The sequence below is a fragment of the Lepus europaeus genome, chromosome 19 (assembly GCF_033115175.1).
Source record: "Lepus europaeus isolate LE1 chromosome 19, mLepTim1.pri, whole genome shotgun sequence".
Lineage (NCBI taxonomy): Eukaryota > Metazoa > Chordata > Mammalia > Lagomorpha > Leporidae > Lepus > Lepus europaeus.
The window spans coordinates 2639925-2662275 of record NC_084845.1 but is presented as its reverse complement, the minus strand read 5'-3'; the positions used below and the strand labels follow the sequence as shown (position 1 = coordinate 2662275).

At 55.2% G+C, this 22351-nt stretch overlaps 1 protein-coding gene across 1 annotated transcript; it reads left to right on the top strand.

The window, feature by feature from the left end:
- Nucleotides 1-5001: 5001 nt before the first annotated feature.
- Nucleotides 5002-22186, top strand: NLRP8 (NLR family pyrin domain containing 8). The gene is made up of 11 exons (XM_062177602.1): nt 5002-5359; nt 8418-8480; nt 9279-9548; nt 10465-12067; nt 13027-13197; nt 13706-13873; nt 14768-14920; nt 16157-16327; nt 18735-18905; nt 20873-21043; nt 22087-22186. Exons 1-11 carry the CDS (start codon nt 5002-5004, stop codon nt 22184-22186), a joined length of 3399 nt encoding a protein of 1132 aa, XP_062033586.1.
- The last annotated feature ends 165 nt before the right edge of the window (nt 22187-22351 follow it).

The following is a 22351-nucleotide window of genomic DNA, read 5'->3' as shown; positions in this document are numbered from 1 at the left end:
AGTGATGCACACGGGGAAGCCTTAGTGCCCTTTGTCAGGCACGTTTTCTACATATATACAGTTAGAACATTAATAATACACACACATCTGAGTTAAAATATCGCAGCCCAGGACCCTGCCTGAGAGCCTGTGCTAATCAGCGGGTTTCCCGCCGGGACCCCAGCCGCCAAAGCCCGTTCTCTACCTGTCCTTTTAGCCTTCATTCGTTCTTCATCCGCTGGCTCACCGGAGCAGCTGGCGCTGATGAGTGTTATGGAGCCATGATGAGGAGAGCCCGCTCGGAGATGGACTGCCGCCCCGCACGCAGAGCTGCTCACCCCACGGTTCCCCGGTAAAGCCAGGGAACCTGCCGTTCTCGCGGCCTCCCAGGTGGCACTGAGGCCGGCCCACGGGGAGAGAGGAAAACCCAACCTGGAGAGCCCTGCTTCCAAGATTACCCAGCATATCCCAAGCCACTTCCGGGCGGGGGGTGGGGAAGACACTTTATCATCACCTGAGGAAAGCCCCAGAGAGCAGGGTCGCCCAGGGGGTCCTGGCTCCCCGAATAACACAGCCTTGACTGCTTCCACCCTGCTGCTGAGATGTGGGTGGGAAACCCCACGGAGGACTGCCCTCCTGCCCGAGTTGCTGTTAGCCTGATTGATCCACAGTCTGGGAGGGGTTTTACCTCCACCTATTAGTGATTTTTTTCTAATTTGGCAAACCCACTGCTCCCTTGCACTCTGTGCTGCTAAGTTTTCCTTCTACAAGTTCTGTCTCCGGCTCTCCCGTCAACAGGGACGTGTGAGATCAAGCCTGGGCCGTGGGGGTAATGGGAGCCTCCTTCTCCATCGTACCCCAAGCTGGGGACAGGGTCGTGGGCACAGGTCACCCAGTGGGATGCTCTAGATGTGTCCGAGGGGAGTGGGACCCAAGGCTCATCCTCTATCAGAGCTCCACAAGTCCGTGCTCTTCTTGCTCATCCTTCTGGATCGAAGGGGTGGGGAGGAGTTCCTTCAAGAAGTGGAAGCACCTGTGGAGCCCAGCCTTGTAGCCCATTAACTCCAAGCACAGGGTGCTCAGGGCTTTCGAGTCCGTGCGATGTAGAGTGATAACGAGGCTGTCCTGGCCAACAGGAAGGCAGGCTGTCACTACCCTGGCCAATAGGAAGCAGGCTGTCACTGCCCCGGCCAATAGGAAGCCAGGATGTCAGCTGCTGGATGCCCCAGAGCCTATAAGAGCTTTGACAAAGAACAGGCTCAGTGCTTTTTTTCTTTCAGCTTTGAGAGATAGTTTTGACAGGAAGGAGCCAGGAAGCCTAATTCCTTCTGGGGTGAGTGAGGTTTTTTTCTTATTATTATGTTTTCCCTCTGTTTACCTACTATTTTCCGTGTTGGCCCATTTTCTTAATGGCCACAAAGACAGATCCATTGGTTCACCAAACCCAACAGGCCCGTACTGAAAATGCCAAGACCAGCAATTCCGCTCTGAAAGTGACCCGGCTCTCCTGGATGAAAGTCCTTGCCAGCTTCAGTCTCTCAACGGGGGTGGGGTGGGGCTCTACATTCGCAGATTTTCTTCCAGCTCTGAGACTTCTGGGAGCCAAGAGAGAGGCAGAGCTGGAAGAGATCCCCAGACCAGACCCACCGGGAGATGGAGTCAGGCCTCCTGGTATTTGGAGAGGAGGGCAAAAAAGCTGCAGATGCCAAGGAGGAAGTGGGAATTAACAAGCCCGGCTCCACCCTGTGGCCGGGCCAGGGAGTTTGGGCAGCGCTCGGGGCGCCACCTGCTGGTCTCTGAAGACTTGATCACTGGCAGCTTTGGCTGGGTTTTCTTTTTTTCTACGTTTCATTTATTTATTTGGAAGGCAGAGTGTCAGAGACAGTCAGAGAGAGATCTTCCATCTGCTGATTCACTCCCCAAATGGCAGCGGCAGCGTCCTGGACGCTGCTAGGCTAGAGCCAAGAGCCGGGAACTCCACCCAGGACTGGCAGGGACCCAAGCCCTTGGGCCATCTTCTGCCGCTTCCCAGGCACCTTAGCAAGAGTCTGCATTGGAAGTGGAGCAGCTGGGACACGAACCGACACTCTGATTTGAGATGCCAGCATCTCGTGCGGTGTTTTAACCCGCTGCACCACAAGCCAGCCCCTGGGTGAGTTTTCTCAACCCAGCGAAATCTCAGTTTTCTCCTTTGCACAGTGGAGTAGAAAGGATCAGGTGACAGGAATCTTGTGGAAATTTAAAGTGAGTCTGAGTGGTTAAGAGTCTACCACTGAGCCAGATTGAGAGTAAGCTTAAATGTTTTTTTTTTTTTTAAGATTTATTTGTTTTTTTGAAAGTCAGAGTTACACAGAGAGAGGAGAGGCAGAGAGGTCTTCCATCTGATGGTTCACTCCCCAGATGGCCACAAAGGCCAGAGCTGCGTCAATCCGAAGCCAAGAGCCAGGAGTTTCTTCCAGGTCTCCCATGCAGGTGCAGGGGCCCAAGGACTTGGGCCATCTTCTACTGCTTTCCCAGGCCATAGCAGAGAGCTGGATCAGAAGTGGAGCAGCTGGGTCTCAAACCAGCGCCCATATGGGATGCTGGCACTTCAGGCCAGGGCGTTAACCCGCTGTGCCATAGCGCCGGCCCCCTCGAATGTTTATCCATTAGGATATCTAGTATTTTTTGAGTTACAAGTGTTGGCAAGAACGTGGAGAACGTGGAATGGCAGTGTGTCGCTGACGGGAAATAGGGTAGGAAATGCAGGGTAGCCGTTCTGCACAAAGCTAAGCGTACACTTCCCATGCAGGAGGGAGGTCCAGCCCAGGGATAGCCACAGTGGGACTGCAAGCCAGGACTCGAACGCTGTACACCATTGTCCACAATAGCCAAAGGGTGGAAAGAACCCACACGCCTGTGGAGCGCTGAGTGGGAAATCTGGTACACACAGAGAATGCAGTACAAGTCCCTCTTCGGAAGGGCAGCGGTACAGGTCCGTGGTGGAGCACGGGGAACCTTGAAACCTCACCCTGGGTGACGCCAGGCAGACACAAAAGGACAAATATTGCATGTGCCCGTTTGCTGTGAGGCACCTAGAACTGTCCAAACCAGAGACAGCGGTCAGCATAAGCCACCACCTGCGACACCGGCATCCCATGTGGGCACTGGTTCAAGTCCCGGCTGCTCCTCTTCCTATGCAGCCCCCTGCTAATGATCTCGGGACAGAAGACGGCCCCTGCTGCCCACGTGGGACACCTGGAAGAAGCTCCTGGGCCCAACCCCAGTTGTTGTTGCCATTTGAGAAGTGAACCAGTGGATCGACGATCTCTCTCTTCCTCTCCCCTCCCCCTCCCCGTCTCTCCTTCTCTCTGTAACTCTGTCTTTCAAATAAGTACATCTTTTTAAAAAAAAAATCAGAAAGTAGATTAGAGATTACCAGGGAGTGGGGAGCGAAAGATGTGGAGAGCAAGGAGATGCTGTTTAATGGATTCAGAGTTTCTGTTCAGAGTGATGGAAGAGCCCTGGAAATGCATTGTACTGATAGTCGCACAAAGCAAATGACCTTAGCGCCAATGAGTTGTTTAAAAATGATTAAAATGATGTTTTTATCTTATACAGAGCATCATTTTAAAACTTGAATAATTTGAAATAATGCATCACATTGCATTATGTTTTACTGTGTTTATTTGTAAATTAAGATAAATTTAAAATAATTTCTTAAGTGTGTGCCATGTGAAAATACACACCGTGGGACCGCGATGAGAAAGTCCACAGACGTGTGCTACAGTGAGCGCCTCACTCTGCGTGCCGGCTGTCTCCTGGCAGCCGCGTCCTCGGCCACAAGCACCATTTCCTGGAACGCCTCCACCCCCTTCTCCCCTCTCGGTCTCATCCTACTCAGGCCCCAGAGAGCCTCAGCCTGCGTCACACGAGGGCCCTGCATCCTGCCCTTGAGTCTCCTCCAAGCTCTCGCTCCACTGACCTTCTCCGTGCAAGGGGTGGCTGCCAGGACGTCCCCTCTCTGATTCCATGCTGCCACGTTGGCTTCTCCACCTCCACCTCCTGCGCTGCTCGCCCAGGAGACCTCCACACGCTGCTGTGCCCAGATCCAGCCTTGGGGCACCTTCCCTCTTCTTCCTGAACTCTTCAGTGGCCTCACTTCCTCTCTTGGATTTAATCCCATCTTCATGGCAAAGAAAGCGCTAAGGCCCTGTCTCCAGTCCAGGCTTCTCTCTTGAATTCCAGCTCCCTGCTTGGCATCTCCATTTCACAAGGAATAGGCCACTTTAAATGCCCACAACTCAGCTCTTGAAGCCCATGGTTTGGTCTTCCACGTTTCCAGTAATGGCAACAGCACCCTTCCGCTAGCCCAGGCTACACACCTGTAGATGGAATTGCTGGCTGTATACAACATCGTGAATGACCAAGCAGCACTGGATTGTACAGTTTCAAATGGCCCATTTCATGCTACGTGAGTTTCGCCTCAATACCAACATCTCACTGACTTGCTCTTCAATGGCCCGTTCTCAACACTTCCACCATTACCACCCATCCAGGTCACCACCCAGGGCTTCCTGTCAGGTTTCCTGTTTCCATCTCATGCTCAGAGCAGGAGCTGAAAAGGCTGTGCGGAAGACAAGTCCATGTGGTTCTTCTCAAGGCCTGCCAGTGGCTCCTGCCTCAGGAGAGCAAAGCTACCAAAAGTGTCCTCACTGCTCTTGGCTTCCCCATCCACCGGCTCCCACACCGGCTCCCTTCCTGCTAAAGTAGACAGCGTGATACCTACCAACATCGAAACGTTTGAGCGTGGGAACAGGCAGCGACTGTTCTATGGCCTGGATGGGTTTTGCCAAATAGAATAATGTAATCATACGTTATAAAGTGTAATGTACTAACACCTGTGTCACCCTCGGGGTGATGCACTGGGAGGCGATTAGGTTGTGAGGGTGGGTTTGCTCTCACTTTCTCGTGTCACGTCTCTGCAGGTCTCGTCGGTTCTCTCTGATCGGTTGTCTTTGTGCTGTCTGGCCTGGAGCGAGGATGAGCGACGCGATCCCGGGGCCCAGCAGTCTCTCCTCTTCGGTTGTGTACGCCTCCTTTCTCCCCTTCTGGATCACCTCGTGCTGCTCCACGTCGCCATACGACAAAGGGATCATGCTCTACCTGCTTTACCTGAGCAAGGAGGAGCTGCAGAAGTTCAAGCAGCTGCTGGTGAGGCGGGAGTTCAGCCTCTCTGCCCACCCCGCCTGGGAGCAGCTGGAGGCGGCCAGCTGGGCGGAGCTGGTTCACTTCCTCACCCAGTACTTCCCTGGCCGACAAGCTTGGGATGTGACCCACAACATCTTTGCCAAGATGAACCAGCAGAACATGTGTTTTCTGGTCCAGAAGGAGCTGAATGGTGAGTGACGGTCCAGTGTACAACATGGGGGTGGCCTTGGGCTCCAGAATTCAGTGCAGTGACCCCATGGTGTCCAAGGGGATTGGTGTCAGGACCCCCACCATGGCTCGCGTCCCTGGTGGAAGATGGTGTGGTGTTTGCACAGCGCCCACACGCATCTTACCACCAATTCTTCATATCTCCACATTACTTACAATAGCTGAGTCTATGAAAAACTGTATAGATAACCGTTAGGCTACAATGTTTAGGGGAAGAGATCTCTGCGTTTTCAGGACCAGTGTACTCTTCCAATAGTGTCAACCCGCAGTTGGGAATCCACTGGAGTGGAGCCCATCAATAGGAGGCAGGGAGGGAGGGGCACTGCACTACACCGGCTACTCCGTACCTTATTGGCCACTGGAACAAGAAAGCAAACAATGGGTGATGGATCCACTGTCTGCCATCTTGACGTACTTTTCAAAGCTGATGGGGACTGGGTATTGCTTACAGGAGATGAGCTTTAAATAACACCATGGAAAAGGAGGAAGAAAAAGCATGGGAAGCAACTACGATGAAAACTCCCACAGAACAAAGCTGCTGCAGTTATGATAGAAATGAAGTGGTTCAGGCCGGCGCCGTGGCTTAACAGGCTAATCCTCCACCTTGCACGCCGGCACACCGGGTTCTAGTCCCGGTTGGGGCACCGGATTCTATCCCGGTTGCCCCTCTTCCAGGCCAGCTCTCTGCTGTGGCCCGGGAGTGCAGTGGAGGATGGCCCAAGTCCTTGGGCCCTGCACCCGCATGGGAGACCAGGAGAAGCACCTGGCTCCTGGCTTCGGATCAGCAAGATGCACCGGCCACAGCGGCCATTGGAGGGTGAACCAACAGCAAAAAGGAAGACCTTTCTCTCTGTCTCTCTCTCTCACTAACCACTCTGCCTGTCAAAAAAAAAAAAAAAAAAAAAAGAAAGAAAGAAAAGAAATGAAGTGGTTCAGGCGAGAGGATTAAATACTACGAAGGGCCAGCAAAGGCATCAGCCCCACAGGAGGAGACGGCAGCTTTAATCCTCTCTGCCATGGACACCCCCACATACAGAGCGTCCCCAACCTAGGGTCATTCAGCTTAAGTGTCCCAGCTCAACAGTGGTACAACAGCAAGTGAAGTGCCCACTCAAAGCTACAATTTTTGAATGTCCATCTTTTTCTAGACCACATATACATGGAACCAAACTCTCAAATCTGGGTGTTGGCCACAACTCCCGGTCTGTTCCATAGTCAAAAAGGGGAACCAGCAGTGCTCTGCAGTGCCCTGTGTCGCTAAGCTGTGATGGATGTCAGGAAAATTGTACCCAGTGCACATACTGGTGCGTGATGAGTAGCTGTACCAGTGCACATGTTGCTAGGCTGTGGTGTGTGCTAAGTCAGCTGTACCAGTGCCCATGTTGCTAGGCTGTGGTGTGTGCTAAGTCAGCTGTACCAGTGCACATGTTGCTAGGCTGTGGTGTGTGCCAAGTCAGCTGTACCAGTGCACATGTTGCTAGGCTGTGGTGTGTGCTAAGTCAGCTGTACCAGTGCCCATGTTGCTAGGCTGTGGTGTGTGCTAAGTCAGCTGTACCAGTGCCCATGTTGCTAGGCTGTGGTGTGTGCCAAGTCAGCGGTACCAGTGCCCATGTTGCTAGGCTGTGGTGTGTGCTAAGTCAGCTGTACCAGTGCCCATGTTGCTAGGCTGTGGTGTGTGCTAAGTCAGCTGTACCAGTGCCCATGTTGCTAGGCTGTGGTGTGTGCTAAGTCAGCTGTACCAGTGCCCATGTTGCTAGGCTGTTGTGTGTGCTAAGTCAGCTGTACCAGTGCACATGTTGCTAGGCTGTGGTGTGTGCTAAGTCAGCTGTACCAGTGCACATGTTGCTAGGCTGTGGTGTGTGCTAAGTCAGCTGTACCAGTGCACATGTTGCTAGGCTGTGGTGCAGGCTAAGTCAGCTGTACCCAGTGCACATGTTGCTAGGCTGTGGTGTGTGCTAAGTCAGCTGTACCAGTGCCCATGTTGCTAGGCTGTGGTGTGTGCTAAGTCAGCTGTACCAGTGCATATGTTGCTAGGCTGTGGTGTGTGCTAAGTCAGCTGTACCCAGTGCATTTTTTTGACAGGCAGAGTGGACAGTGAGAGAGAGAGACAGAGAGAAATGTCTTCCTTTTTGCCGTTGGTTCACTCTCCAATGGCCACTGCGGCCGGCGCATCTTGCTGATCCGAAGCCAGGAGCCAGGTGCTTCTCCTGGTCTCCCATGCGGGTGCAGGGCCCAAGCACTTGGGCCATCCTCCACTGCACTCCCGGGCCACAGCAGAGAGCTGGCCTGGAAGAGGGGCAACCGGGACAGAATCTGGCGCCCCGACCGGGACTAGAACCCGGTGTGCCGGCGCCGCAAGGCAGAGGATTAGCCTGTTAAGCCACGGTGCTGGCCTGGCTAATGCATCTTTAAGCAAAAACACACATATAATAAGGTTATTATTCATTAATCACTGGACTGATCATATATTATCATATATACTATATTATTAATTATATTAATATATTACATTAACGTTATTATAATTAAAATTAATTATATTATATATAATATTATAATGCATATTTTATGTTATATATTATATATGTAATAAGTATATATTATATTATAAGTAATATATAATAATATAATATATAATAATATAATTGAAATTATATCATTATAATTAAAACTTGCGTGAGTGTGTGCTTAGAGTTGGACCCCATCCCCAAGATAACTCATCATTTCTATGCAAATGCCCTAAAACTTGGGAGCGGCCCCAGACACTCCTAGCCCCCGTGCTTAGATGAGGGACTCTTAACCTGTATATATTGGCCCCCCAGTGCTCGGCTGGGCGCGGCGTCACAAAGCAGAGCACCTTCCCATTTCCTCAAGTCGCTGTGAGGGAGACCCAGGAGATGTCTGTCTCCCTGAACAGAGGGGCCGCTGGCAGAGACTCACAGGTCCCTGGCGGCCACGTGGCTCTCCTATGACATAAATCCGTCATCCCCGTGGACAGCCTCCTTCCTTGTCTGTTCCAGCCTTGCTGCCTATGTTGGAATCAAATGAAGAAGTACTACTGAAGTTGGAGAAAGAAGAAGTGGGTATGTGACCGTGGCCGTCTGGTGGAAAACGGGCGTAGGTCGGGGTGGGGAGCTCCTCTGGCCGATCCAGGCGGACCGTGGGTCGGCACGTCCAGCGCTTCTGCCGGTCACAAGTCAGAGCATGCAGGGCTCGGGCTGCTTCCCTGAGACACGGCACCTCCTCCCGCCACCTGCTCTCTGCCGTGAACTGGGAGCCTTGTGCGGGAGCAGCGTCTCCCTCACGCGGTGGCAGCTTTGCCAGCGGCTGCGTGAAGCATCTGTAGTGCCTGTAGGCAACGCCAGCAGAAAGAGAGGGATTATTGCCCAGGATTCCCAACAAAAACCACAGCTGAATGAGGCCATGTGCTCCTCAGTGAACGGAACACTCTGGTTGGCTAATACAAGCACAGTAGTCCGTTGGTTTCCGTAGGGAAACGGTCTGACCTAACCCTAACCCGAATCCTCAGATGTCCCAGCGCCTATATAAGGTGGCGCCGTGCTTACCAAAACCTACGCACTTCTTTCCAGACGCTTTCAATCATCCTCAGAGCACGTGAAATAGCCAACACAGTGTGCATGCCACAGTAACTACAGTGTGCTGTTTGGGGAACGATGGGAAGAAAATGCTATCCACTTTCAGTATCAGTAGGTCATCTTTTCTTCAAGTGGGTACAGACAACCTTCGGTGCTATGAGGCAGCTTGGTGGTGATGTCTGTCACAGTCCAGTTTAACGGACTGAGGGTGGGATGGGACAGAATAGGAATAATTGGCAAGGGAGTGCGGAAATTGAATCCATTCCTCCTTCCCTCACTCTCCAGGGTCCTCAGACTGGGATTCCAGAGAGAGCCCAAATTACGTAGGTGTGAAACATCGTGTAAGGAAACGAGAAGGGAGGAAGCAGAGGGTCCAGGCCATCTCGGTCTGCCTGTGGTGGTCAGCTCGCGCCATCAGAGCCCCCGTGGTGGTCAGCTCGCACCATCAGAGCCCCCATGGTGATCAGCTCGCGCCATCAGAGCCCCCATGGCGGTCAGCTCGCGCCATCAGAGCCCCCGTGGCGGTCAGCTCGCGCCGTCAGAGCCCCCGTGGCGGTCAGCTCGCGCCGTCAGAGCCCCCGTGGTGGTCAGCTCGCGCCATCAGAGCCCCTGTGGTGGTCAGCTCGCGCCATCAGAGCCCCACTGCAGATCCCGAGAGCCTGGCGATTTGAACAGGGCTGTGCGTCACGTGGTGAACTCGGCTCTGATTCTAGAGGAGCGAGGCTGAGAGGTCTGTGACTTGCTTGAGGTCCAGAGATGACAATAAGTAGATCACGGACTTCCCGAAGGCTTCCCTCTGCCCGCAGACCAGGGACACAGTGGGAACCAGGCTTCGTGTGATCCTGGTGCAGCTCGCAGCTGAGGGGGCGGGAGAGGGAGAGAGGGAGAGAGGGGCAAAGGAGAGAGAGAGAGAGAGAGTCACAAATTAGGACGGAGGTTTACAACATCCTTGTAACTGCTTGCCTGAAGAATTCCACCTTGTTGTACGTATGGGCAGAGTGTGGCCATCTCCTGGGTGATGCTTGCTCTCCTCCCTTGTTAGAGGCGGGGCTCATTCAGTGACAGTGTTTGACCCTGAGGCACGAGTGGGCGGTTCTGTCTATGCTGATGAAAGCAAATGGGAACCATTAGCACGTCCCCTCTCCCCAGTATTTCTGATACCAGTGCTACTAGCACAGCTAAAGCTGCTGCAGCAGCCTATGGAGAAAGGACCGAGAGAGCTCTGGTGCCCTTGGCCCTGAAACTGCTGAGCCGTTGCTTCCACTCCAACAGCTTTGCACACAGACCCCCACGTGCTGTGGGGGTCAACAAGCAGGTCTTGCTTTGCTTAAGCCACTTGGGGCTGGGTCCTCTGTCAGCTCTGGCTCGTAGCAGGAAGAGCACGCGGTCTCTGCCGCTCTCCCTCGCTCTGCTACCTCCCGTGAATAACTCTGATGCTGTGCCCTGTGTCTCTCCTGCCTCGCCGGTCTAGATCAACTACGAGAGTATAAGCTGCGTGTGTTGCGGAAGTTTTTCCCCGAGTGGGACCGTATTACTTGGCCTGGGAACTGTGTGGACTTCTTTTACCAAGAAGTGCACAAGCACAAGACGTTCCTACCCTGTCTGTTCCTACCCAGAAAACCCCAGGGGCGACCAGCCAAGACGATCATCATCGACGGCGCTCCTGGCATTGGGAAGACAACCCTGGCCAGAAAGCTGATGGTGGCGTGGGCGAGGAATCAGTTCTACGCCCACAAGGGCTGGTTCGTGTTCTACTTCCAGTGCCAAGAAGTGACTAGGGTGGGAGAGCAGAGCTGCTCCGAGCTGATTGAGCGCCAGTGGCCGGGATGCCAGGCTCTCGTGTCGAAGATTTTGTCTAAGCCAGACCAGCTTCTGTTCCTCTTCGACGGTTTCGAGAAACTCTCCCGGCCCCTCTTCGTGAGACAGCGCGAGCTGAGCGCCGACTGGAGCCGCAAGCTGCCCGGGACCGTTCTCCTGAGCAGCTTGCTAAGCAAGACGATGCTGCCCGAGGCCAGCGTGCTGCTGACCATGCGGATGAACTCGTGGTGGGTGGTGAGGCCCCTGCTGAAGAGCCCCTTTTTTGTCACCCTCCGAGGGTTTACCATGATGGAAAAAATCCAGTACCTGCGGACGTATTTCGGAAACACGGAGGAGGGCGAGCGCGCGGTGGACTTTGCCAGGAGGAACACCATCCTCTTCTCCCTGTGCCGGGTCCCCGCGCTTTGCTGGATGGTCGGCTCCTGTCTTAGACAGCAGATGCAGGCCGGAGTGGACCTGGCCGAGGCCTGTCCCAACGCCACAGCCGTGGTCGCCCTGTACATCTCCAGCTTGTTCCCTTTCAGAGCGGAGCCCCTCCCCGGCAGGACTCACCTGGAGCACCTGGAGGGGCTGTGTCACCTGGCTTCCCTGGGCATGTGGAGCATGAAGTGGGTGTTCGGGAAGGAGGATCTGGAGGAAGCCAAGGTGGACGAGTTGGACGTCTCCAGTTTTCTCGGCGCGGACATCCTCCAGGAAGTGGGAGGCGAAGAGCCCCGGTACACCTTTGCCTTCGCGATTTTCCAGGAGTTTCTCGCGGCTCTGTTCCACGTCCTCTATTTCCCAGGGCGGCCCACGCCCTTCCACTTGCTGGGCCACGGAGACATCCAGTACCTGATCGCAAGTCCCGGAGGCAGCAGAAGCCACCTGGCTCACATGGGGATGTTCTTGTTTGGCCTTTTCAACGTCTCGTGCGCCGCCATGGTGAGGCGGGTGTTCCGCTGCGAGCTGTCCTGGGGAAACAAGAGGAAGGTGTTGCAGACCATGTCCTTGCTGCTTGAAGGTGACCTGCCTGCTCTGTGCTGTGGGGTCCCGCAGCTGTTCTACTGCCTGACTGAGGTCCGGGAGGAGGACTTCGTCAGCCAGGCCCTCTCGGGCTACCGTAAAGCTGTTCTGAAGATGCAAAGCAATAAGGACGTTCAACTCTCCGCGTTCTGCCTCAAGCGCTGTCGACGCTTGCAGGAGATGGAGCTGACGCTCATGGTGAATTTCTCACAGGTGTGGTGGCCGGGCCCCGGGGACTCGCTCCACGCGGCCGAGTAAGTACCGTATTCTCAGGCTTGCCCGAGGTCTCTGGGCCAGCTGGGCTCCCTCCCAGGTAGCTGATAAGCCTTCAGGGGTCCCATGTATCTTGCTGCTGAAGTTTGCACGCAGCCCAGGCTCAACCTCTGTGGGGCCACTTAGCTGTGGGATTTTTAGGGAGGGAATTGTTTGGGGGAGATTCACAACAATTTGAAAAAAAATATGCACCCACTGTGATAGGTGTGTTGTGGGTGCGGGTGCATAACACTTTTGGGTATAAGCAACCTACTATGAAACATACACAGGGCCGGCGCCATGGCTCACTTGGTTAATCCTCCGCCTACGGTGCCGGCATCCCATATGGGCACCGGATTCTGTCCCAGTTGCTCCTCTTCCAGTCCATCTCTCTGCTGTGGCCCAGGAAGGCAGTGGAGGATGGCCCAAGTGCTTGGGCCCTGCACCCGCATGGGAGACCAGGAGAAGCACCTGGCTCCTGGCTTCGGATCAGTGCAGCGCCAGCCATAGCGGCCATTTGGGGGGTGAACCAACGGAAGGAAGACCTTTCTCTCTGTCTCTCTCTCTCTCTCTCTCTCACTGTCTAACTCTGCCTGTCAAATAAAAAAAAAATCACAAATCTGTTAAGTTGAGGTGCATCGAAACTTGCACAACACCCCCCGCCCCACCCCTGCAGACCGAGCGTGGTCCCACCCACAGCCAGGAGCAGCAGAGGAGAGGCCATGGCCCTCCCATCCTGTACTCACTTCGTCTTCTCCTATATGGGGTGTTTTTCCTCTATACATGAGTGAGGATTGGGCTGTAAGATACAATGCCATTCTGCTTCCTGAAGGCATGCCCCCCCACCCCCGCTGAGGGAATGGGAACCTGGCACCGAGGGAGGCAGGGAGGGCTCTGAGCTGTAACAGGGTGGGGAGCCCTTGAATCTGCAGCAGCGTTTCCTGTTTGCCCCCGCACGCAGGATACAGGAGAGTGACATGCAGTACCAGTGGTGGCAAGACATCTGCTCCGTGCTCACCACCAACGAGGGCCTGGCGGTCCTGACCCTGACCAAGAGCATCTTGGAGGCCCCGCTAGTGAAGGTGCTGGCGGCTGCGCTGAGACACCCGCAGTGCAAACTCCAGAAGCTCTCGTGAGTGCGGGGCCTCCCCGGGAAGCACTTCTCGCCCCTTCTCCACTCAGGCTCCAGGAAGCACCCGCGCTCGGCGTCGTACTTCTAAGGGTGGCATTGAGTCTCTGTCCTTGCTGGATTACTGGACGTAGCTCTGGGGTGCTGTGTGATGATCGGGTCAGGGTAACTGGTATACCCATCATCTCGGGGACATCCTCTCTGCTGGCTGCTGTGGGATGGCCACTAGATGGTTGACGGAGTCCCCCACCCTGTGCTGCCAAACGCTGGCACCCACTCCTCCAGCTGACTGTGTTTGTCCCTAGTCACCACACCCTCTCCATTTCCCCCTCCCCGTCTCCACAGACCCCCAGCTAGCGTCTTAGCCACCAGGTCAACGCCCGGCCCCAAGCCCTTGCCTAACTGTCGGCTGCCCTGAGAGGCCTTGCATGACCTAAGCGGCCTGGTGACGGCCATAGGATGTCGGGACTGTGGGCGCCCCAGTGGCCTGAGACGCTGCTTCCCGCTCCAGGTTGAGACACTTGGGCCCCAGCGTGCTGCACAAGGACTTGTTCTGCGTGTTGGTAGAAAACCAGCGTCTGAGTTCCTTGGAAATACAGTACACGGAAGTGGGCACAGAGGCCATGAGGGACCTCTGTGCAGCCCTGAGACACCCCCAGTGTGCTCTGCAGTGCCTGAGGTGAGGCCGGGGCTGCGTTCAGGGGACCCTGGCCCTGGGCAGGTGGGGGCTGCGTTCAGGGGACCCTGGCCCTGGGCAGGTGGGGGCTGCGTTCAGGGGACCCTGGCCCTGGGCAGGGGGGGGCTGGAAGCTCTGTCTGCCCGTCTCGCATCCTTCCATCTGTCTGCTGTTGGTTTCATCCATGTCCACAAGGACAGCTTATAAAGCTCCCGGTGCACCCGGTACTGGGAAACCTGGGTCCCCACTATGAGCTGTGGCAGCTCATCCTGGTTTACAAGAGCCAGTTGTTCAACATTCAGGAATTTTCTGAGCCCGTTGTGAAAATGGCACCTGCTAGACTTTAGCTAACACAGAGATAGGCACTGGCTAGCGGGTAAGCCACCCAGTGATGTAGGTTCAAGTCCCAGCTCCACTCCTGCATCTAGCTGTCCACTGATGGTCATCCCAGGAGACAACAGTGATGGTTCAAGTGGCTGAGTCTCGGGCCCCGTGTGGGAGACCCAGCTTGGGTTCCAGACTTTGGGCTTCAGCCTGGCCCAGCCCTGCTGCTGCATGCCTTTGGGGAGTAGCCCAGGAGATGAGAGGTGTCTCTACCTTGTCTGTTGGTCTGTCTGTCTCACTCTCTGTGTCTGTGGTTCTCAATTAAAGGGCTTTGTAAATATAAAACTCCTGTCTGAGGCGGTGGTGGCCCCAAGCGTTTACCGTTTTCCATGGATAACATGGGCGTGAGATGCTGGCCTCCATGCAGGTTTACAGGCTGGGGAAGTTGGAGATAGCCTGTAGGGTCAGCCTCCTGTGTTGAAGCAAGGACGTGAGGCAGCCAGGGAGCTGGGTGGCCAGCCGGCCGCCCTTTTACCCGGGGGCTGGGCTCAGCCTTGGCCATGGCTTCTGCAGGCTGGAATACTGCATGGCTGCCCCTGAAGATTGGATTGACCTTGCCAAGGGTCTACAAAATGACATCCGCCTGGGGTCTTTGCTGCTGAGAAGAAACCCCCTGGAGTCATTCATGGCGAATTATGTGTCAGCGAGTCGACTGGAACGGCTGTCGTAAGTCTCACTCTTGTTCTTCTCTGGAGTAGACTCGGTGCTTCTGGGAAAAGAGCAGTCATGGGGGAAGGCATGTATATTGGAGCAAATGTAAGCGTTATACTGCCCCTGATCATATAAATTGGTCCCTAAGAGTCTAGCCAAGAGAGAGGAAAAAAATCCACACGAGGATGTATGTGTACACCTAATGTCCTAGAATATGTGATTACCATGAGCCCCGAGGATCCATCATCCAGTTTGCTAAGTACACCTCATCAGTACTGTCTTCTCTCCCTCCAACTTGTGCAGACGGCCCAGCCCTACCTCTGTGGCGGCCATCTTGAATTAGGTTGGGCAGACTCCTAGTTAGGCAGCCATCTTGAATTAGGTTGGGCAGACTCCTAGTTAGGCAGCCATCTTGAATTAGGTTGGGCAGACTCCTAGTTTACTTGTGCTACAGCACGTTTGTCCTTCAACAGGGCACCATAGGGCTCACACGGCTTTCAATGTGACATAAATGGCAGCCACTGCTCCACACTCGTTTTCTGATCAGTACTTTAGGATCCATCAGCGTGCAGCTGCTCCTGCAGCCATTACTGCCCAATGACGTTTCTGTGACTACACAGGTTCGTTTCCGTCCTGTGTGCACGTGAGGTCTGGGCTGCCTCCTGTGGCCAGCTACATGTGCACACGTGTGCCTGCATGCTACAGTGAGCAGCCTAAGGGAGAATTGCTGGGAAGTGCTTCCTGGCGCATTTCCAGGCTGCACCAATATCAGTCCCATCAGCAGTGGGTAGAAAGTTCCAGAAGCTCCAGATTCTCACTGAGCTCGTTACTGTCGGGAGTCTTGTTGCTGTTCTTGTGATTATGTTGAACAAAAACAGTGGGTTCTTGTTTTGGTTCGTGTCTCCTCGATGACTAAGGACCACTTTCTTGTTCTCTTACATTTGCCTGGTCATATAGTGCACTCAGCCTTCTGTTTTCCTAACGCCTTAACAGATATAACCTCCTGGGTTATCTGTGTCAGCTAGTGCACTGTGGCCACTGATGGCCTCTCTGTCTTCCCTTTTACTCTCTTTGTGCCACTCTCTCTCTAACCCACAATTCCTTCAACCACCATCCTCAAAGCAAAGCCGCTACCCTTTCTTTAGGAGGCACCAGCAGAAGTGTGGGGAGGCTTGTGCCTTCAGAGGGAGCGCTCGCCCTGGGTCCAAGACCAGGAATGAGGGAGTTACTGTCCATGTGTTCCTCCCACAGGCTGGAGACTTGTAACCTCACAGGGCTTGCCTGCGAACGTCTCGCCTCCTCTCTCCAGCAAAGCAAGATGCTGACGCACCTGAGCTTGGCAGATAACCCCTTGGGGGATGAAGGGGTGAAGCCTATTTGGAAGGCCCTAGGACAACTAGCGTGTCCTCTGCAGAGGCTGGTGTAAGTCCCCAAGGGTTTTCTCTTGCAACTCCGTGTGGCTCTGTTCTGATGCTGAGAGCAGGGAGGAGACGCCGTTACCACTTCCGTTTCAGAGGCAAATTTGCTGGTGGCAGGGTTCTCAAACTCTGTGCCGCTGTCTCGGGAGAGTTCTGATCTGCCTGCTCGCCAAGCTCTCACTCTGTTCTCCTCATTCTCCCCACGGCATCTCGGGTGCTTAACCCCTGCTCCATAAAAACCGCTCAGTTACATGGTGCTGTGTTTCTCCAACCCAGCGCTTTGAAATTCCCTCCAGGGGAAACCACACGTTGGCTTTTTCCTGCTTAGATCCAGAGCACCTGCGTGTCTGTTGTGCGTCAAGCCCTGCCTATTGTGTGCAGTGACTCTGTAGAACCAGATAAGCTGCCTCCCTCTCCCGCGTCTCTGAGAGTAGCTTCAGAGAACTGGTCTACCGGGACATCCCGGGACCCACAATACCTAACTTTCCTCTTTGGTTTTTGTCTCACATTCAAATATGAGCACCAGAGGCAGAGGCCTTGCCAGATAGAATCCCCAGCGCCAGGTTCAGTGCCTGAAGCCTGAAGCAAAGTGCATGAAGTGGCATAAAAGACCCCCTACACCACTGATGCATCTAGCTCTCCAAAAACAGGCCAAAGATGGCACCCTGCTTTGGCAAACAGCCTCAGGGCTCCTCGGTAGTGGAAGTAGAGACTGCATGAGCCCCAGGCCCGCTTTTAGGACTGTACACGAGAGGATCGAAAGCCCACACGCACACGGAGCCCTGTGCACAGATGATCATGGCGCATCGTTCACGATAGGCGAGCGACATGCAGAGTGCCCTCTCCAAACGGGGGTGTTGTCACACCCTGCCAGGGAAAGAAGTGCTGGCCCGTGCCGTGGTGAGGGTGACTCGGGAGGAACTGTGCTGAAGGGAGACAGCCGAGCACGGAGGGATGAGTTCCTTTGTAGGATGTGTCCAGGCTCGGCAAGTCCGCAGGGGGGAGGGCAGCGGATGACTGAGCAGAGGAGGTGTGGAGAGGGAGCAGGTGGGAGTGGACTCTACCGGGTGACAGAAAATGCTCCAACGCTGGTTGTTGTCATGATTGCACAACTTTGTAAGACCAGTGGTTTGCATACTTTAAACGGTGACTTTCTCTTGATAAAGCTGTTTTACTAAAAAAAAAAAAAAAAAAAAAAAAAAAACAAAAGGAAATATAATGTAATGGTGTTGTGGTTGAGTTTTTAATTTTGTGTTGGTGTCACATCTAAGGGGGGACAGTGTGACAACGCAACACGCAGATTCAACGTGTGGCGATCAAATCCAGTTTGTCAGCATTTCCATCTCTTTAAATGTTTTGCTTTGTTTTTTGATGAACAATAGTCGTGTGTATTTCTGAGGACAGTGTGACCTTCCGATGGGTTCATACCCTGTGCTGTGGTCATATCGGGGGACAGTGACCTTCCAGTGGGTACACACCCTGTGCTGTGGTCACATCCTGGGGACAGTGACCTTCCAGTGGGTGCACACCCTGTGCTGTGGCATATGGGAGGACAGTGACCTTCCGATGGGTGCACACCCTGTGCTGTGGTCACATCCTGGGGTCAGTGTGACCTTCCAGTGGGTGCACACCCTGTGCTGTGGTCACATCCTGGGGACAGTGTGACCTTCTGATGGGTGCACACCCTGTGCTGTGGTCACATCCTGGGGACAGTGTGACCTTCTGATGGGTGCACACCCTGTGCTGTGGTCACATCATGGGGACAGTGTGACCTTCCGATGGGTGCACACCCTGTGCTGTGGTCACATCCTGGGGACAGTGTGACCTTCTGATGGGTGCACACCCTGTGCCGTGGTGACATCATGGGGACAGTGTGACCTTCTGATGGGTGCACACCCTGTGCTGTGGTGACATCATGGGGGATGGTGTGGCCTTCCAGTGGGTGCACACCCTGTGCTGTGGTCATATCGGGGGACAGTGACCTTCCAGTGGGTGCACACCCTGTGCCGTGGTCACATCCTGGGGACAGTGACTTTCTGATGGGTGCACACCCTGTGTTGTGGTCATATCGGGGGACAGTGACCTTCCGATGGGTGCACACCCTGTGCTGTGGTCATATCGGGGGACAGTGACCTTCCAGTGGGTGCACACCCTGTGCTGTGGTCACATCCTGGGGACAGTGTGACCTTCCGATGGGTGCACACCCTGTGCTGTGGTCAGATCAGGACCACCCATCCATGCTTTCCCTCCCTCCCCCTCCCCTATGTGCCAGGAGTCTTGAAGCTGTTCTCTTTCCATGGCCCACAGGCTGGCGTGGACCAAGGCCGCTACCCGGCCGTGGAGCACTGCGCACCTCTCCCTCCATCCGCCTGGACCTGGCGCCCATGACCCTGGCCTGTGTTTCTCTGCAGGCTGAGAAAGTGCGCTCTGACCTCTGCCTGCTGCCCGGACGTGGTCTCCGTCCTCTCTCAAAGTCAAACCCTGAGGAGCCTGGACCTCAGCTTCAACAGCCTGATGGACAAGGGGGTCACCCTGCTCTGCGAGGCCCTGAAGAACCCTGACTGCAGCTTGCAGGTCCTGGAGTAAGTGCCCCGGGCTCTGCCCCAGAGCAGCGCAGCTGTCCACAAAGCTCCCTCCAGACGGGGGAGGGCAGAGTGCACTGGCTTCCGGCTCCATGCCCTGAGGCTGGAGGGCCCACCCCAGACCTGTGCAATCGCAAACTCGGAGCGTGGGACCCAGCAATCCATCTGTGCTTCGCTGTTGTCCCCAAATGCCCACAGTGGCCAGATCTGGGCTGATCCAAAGCCAGGAGCCAGGAGCTTCCTCCAGGTCTCCCACGTGGGTGCAGGGGCCCAAGCACTTGGGCCATCTTCTACTGCTTCCTCAGGCCACAGCAGAGAGCTGGATCGGAAGCTGAGCAGCTGGGGCTCAAACCGATGCCCATATGGGATGCCGGCACTGCAGGCGGTGGCTCTATCTGCTATGCCACAGCACCAGCCCCGATAAACTTATCTTTAAATTCCATTTCCACCAGCTTATTGAAGTCCCCTCATGTCCCCTGCACACGTCTCCCATACACTTCCGGCTCTCTCTGGATCATCTGCAAGTCCTAACGTGATGTGAATACTGCAGAAGTCGGTGTTATCCCTTATTCTGTTGGGAGCAAGGGCAAAGGGGAAGTCTGTCGGTGCTCAGCACAGATGCAGTTTAATGTTTCAGACCTGGGGTTGGTTGAATCCATAAACGCACGACCCGGGGGTGCAGAGGGTGTATCCTGGCTCCTTAGAGAGCTTGTGTTCCATGTCCCAGGATGGGGTCCGGGGCTGGGCCCTTCCCTCTTACTCATGGGCGATGAATCTGTGACACACGGCGTTCTCATTTGCTGTGAGCCTGTTTCTCCTGTTCTGCTGTGAGTGCCGTGTGGCAGCATACAGTGACTTACTCACGAAGGATCAGAACACTTGGCACAGTAGCGTGACGAAGCCACAGTACTGGAGTGACCGGCGGCTCTGGGTCTGCATGTCCACGTCCATGGCAGATCGCTGCATCTACTGAACACGTTACAGACATGTCTCGTCATTAATCACTGAGCAGTGCGCTGTCACTGTTTGCATGACGTTTACCGTCAGGGTGTTAGTGGCCATCAGCCGGACAGCAAGTGCACGGGAGGGTGGGCGCAGCTCCCATGCAAACATGATGGCGTTTCCTATACAGGGCTTGACCACACGCAGATTTTGGAGCCAAGCCCAGAGTCTCTGGGGGACAGCTGCGTTTACCTGGTCCCCAATTCCCTCTGTGCCCAGGCAGCTGTGAGTTCTGGGGAGCCCAGGATGGTGTCCGTCTTGCTAACGCGCTGCTGTGTCCACAATACCCAGTGCCAGGCACAGAGGTGGACGAGTAAAGATTTTGTTCAATGAGCAAAAAAAAGTAGTTACAATCCTTTTTTTTTTTTTTTACGACAGGCAGAGTGGACAGTGAGAGAGAGACGGAGAGAAAGGTCTTCCTTTGCCGTTGGTTCCCCCTCCAATGGCTGCTGCAGCCAGCGCTCCGTGGCCGGCACACCGCGCTGATCCGATGGCAGGAGCCAGGTGCTTCTCCTGGTCTCCCATGGGGTGCAGGGCCCAAGCACTTGGGTCATCCTCCACTGCACTCCCGGGCCACAGCAGAGAGCTGGCCTGGAAGAGGGGCAACCGGGACAGAATCTGGCGCCCCGACCAGGACTAGAACCCGGTGCACCAGTGCCGCAGATGGAGGATTAGCCTATTGAGCCGCGGCGCCGGCCACAATCCATTTTTGAAAGATACATCGGGCTCAGGGCTTCTCAGAGTAAGGGATTCCATAGCCTATTCTTTCATTTTTAAATATGTATTTTATCTATTTGAAAGGCAGAGTGACGGAGAGAAGGAGGTCTTCCATCCACCGGTTCACAAATGGCTGCAATAGCCGGGGCTGGGTTAGGGTGAAGCCAGGAGCCTGGAACTCCGTGCGGGTCTGGCCACATAGGTGCCGGGGGCTCGTGGACTTAGCCGCCTCTGTTTCTGGCCCACAGGCTGGAGCAATGCCTGTTCTCCTCGGTCTGCTGCTCGGCCATGTCCTCCGTGTTCCTCAGCAACCCCAGCCTGCGGTACCTGGACTTGAGCAAGAACAACATCGGCCTCCTGGGCATACTCACCCTGGTCGGGGGCTTCCCGAGCCACAGGCAGAGAGAAGAGGTCCTCCTGTGAGTCTCCGCTCGGGTCGTCCAGGGAGAGCTCCTGGGGCAGGGAGACGCTGGCACGTTCCCACCTCGCGGCCTGGGGTTTGCGGTCACGGTTCAAACCCCGGCTCCTGCTTTGATCTGACAGAGATGGGGACTGGGTTCTGCTGTCCGGCCTTTGCTTCCTTCTCCTCCTGCCTGCTCTCGTCTTGGGCACCTGCGTCTGCACTTGATCCTGGCCAAAAGGCCGAGACGCGATGGGCACTGTTCTGCCGTCTCACCAGCCGTCTGTCTTTGCCTCCCTAAGCCTCCGTTTCCCTGTCTGTTACACGGGCTCGGCGTCTTCTCGCGGAGGTTCTACCGGGACAGGGGAATCGGACACCCGAGTACAAGGCACTCTGACGCTGTTGCGTCCCCGCAGTGGTGGATTTGGGGGGAAGGGTAGAGCCACGCGTGGTGTTCTCTGTCTATTGCCATGTGACAGATAGCCTGGTGACAGATAGCGGGTTCATGTGGGCGTGGATTCACCGGAAGGGTCTGGCTGTGAGTCCTCAGTTACGTGGTTGGGGGAGGAGCCGTTGGACCTGCGTCTGTGCCTACTCACCTGGCTGCAGATGGGAGGCTTCCGCTGCTGTGAAGGGACATGTGGCATCCCCCCGAAACAAGTGACAAGAGAGGGACAGACAGGCCAATAGACGCGGGCACACACACACACATTCATTCTTTAGTCTAGAAACTGACACCCTGCCCCATGCCTTATTCTATTGATGGCACAGACCAAGGCCTGGTCAGGTGAGAGAGGGGCCATACGAGGGTGTGGCTGGCAGGAGGAGGGCTGGGGGGGCCTTCCCAGAGGCTGCCCACCACGTCTACCATGTGGCTGGACCAGGGCACTTTGAAGCCATGCCTGAGCCCCCTCTGGTCTCCATCTACTCCGTGGGGCCACAGTGGTCTCCTGGGTGGTCAGCTTCTATTCTGGGGGGTGGGGTGGGGGTCTGCACGCTTGCCCAGGGCTGCCAAAGAAGCCTGAATGTGAGAGAACAAAACCCGCTTGGTGTCGTTCCCAGGGAGAGGAAAGCGAAAGAGGACGTGGGGATGCTGGCGCGGCTGAGCGGCCCCACGGTGCAGAGCAACTACCTGAAGATAGTGCAGGACTGGAACTCCTAGTGCCGCTGGGGGCCGTGGACGGGCCGCCAGCCGGGCAGTGGCTCCCTGCTCTCTGGGCCACGCGGGGTCCAGAGCGGCGGGGTTTGTGCTGGGAACGGTGCCCTCGGGTTGTGCATGCTGTGGGTTTAGACATAGTGGAGCACCCAGCTGGGGGCCCCCAGGTAA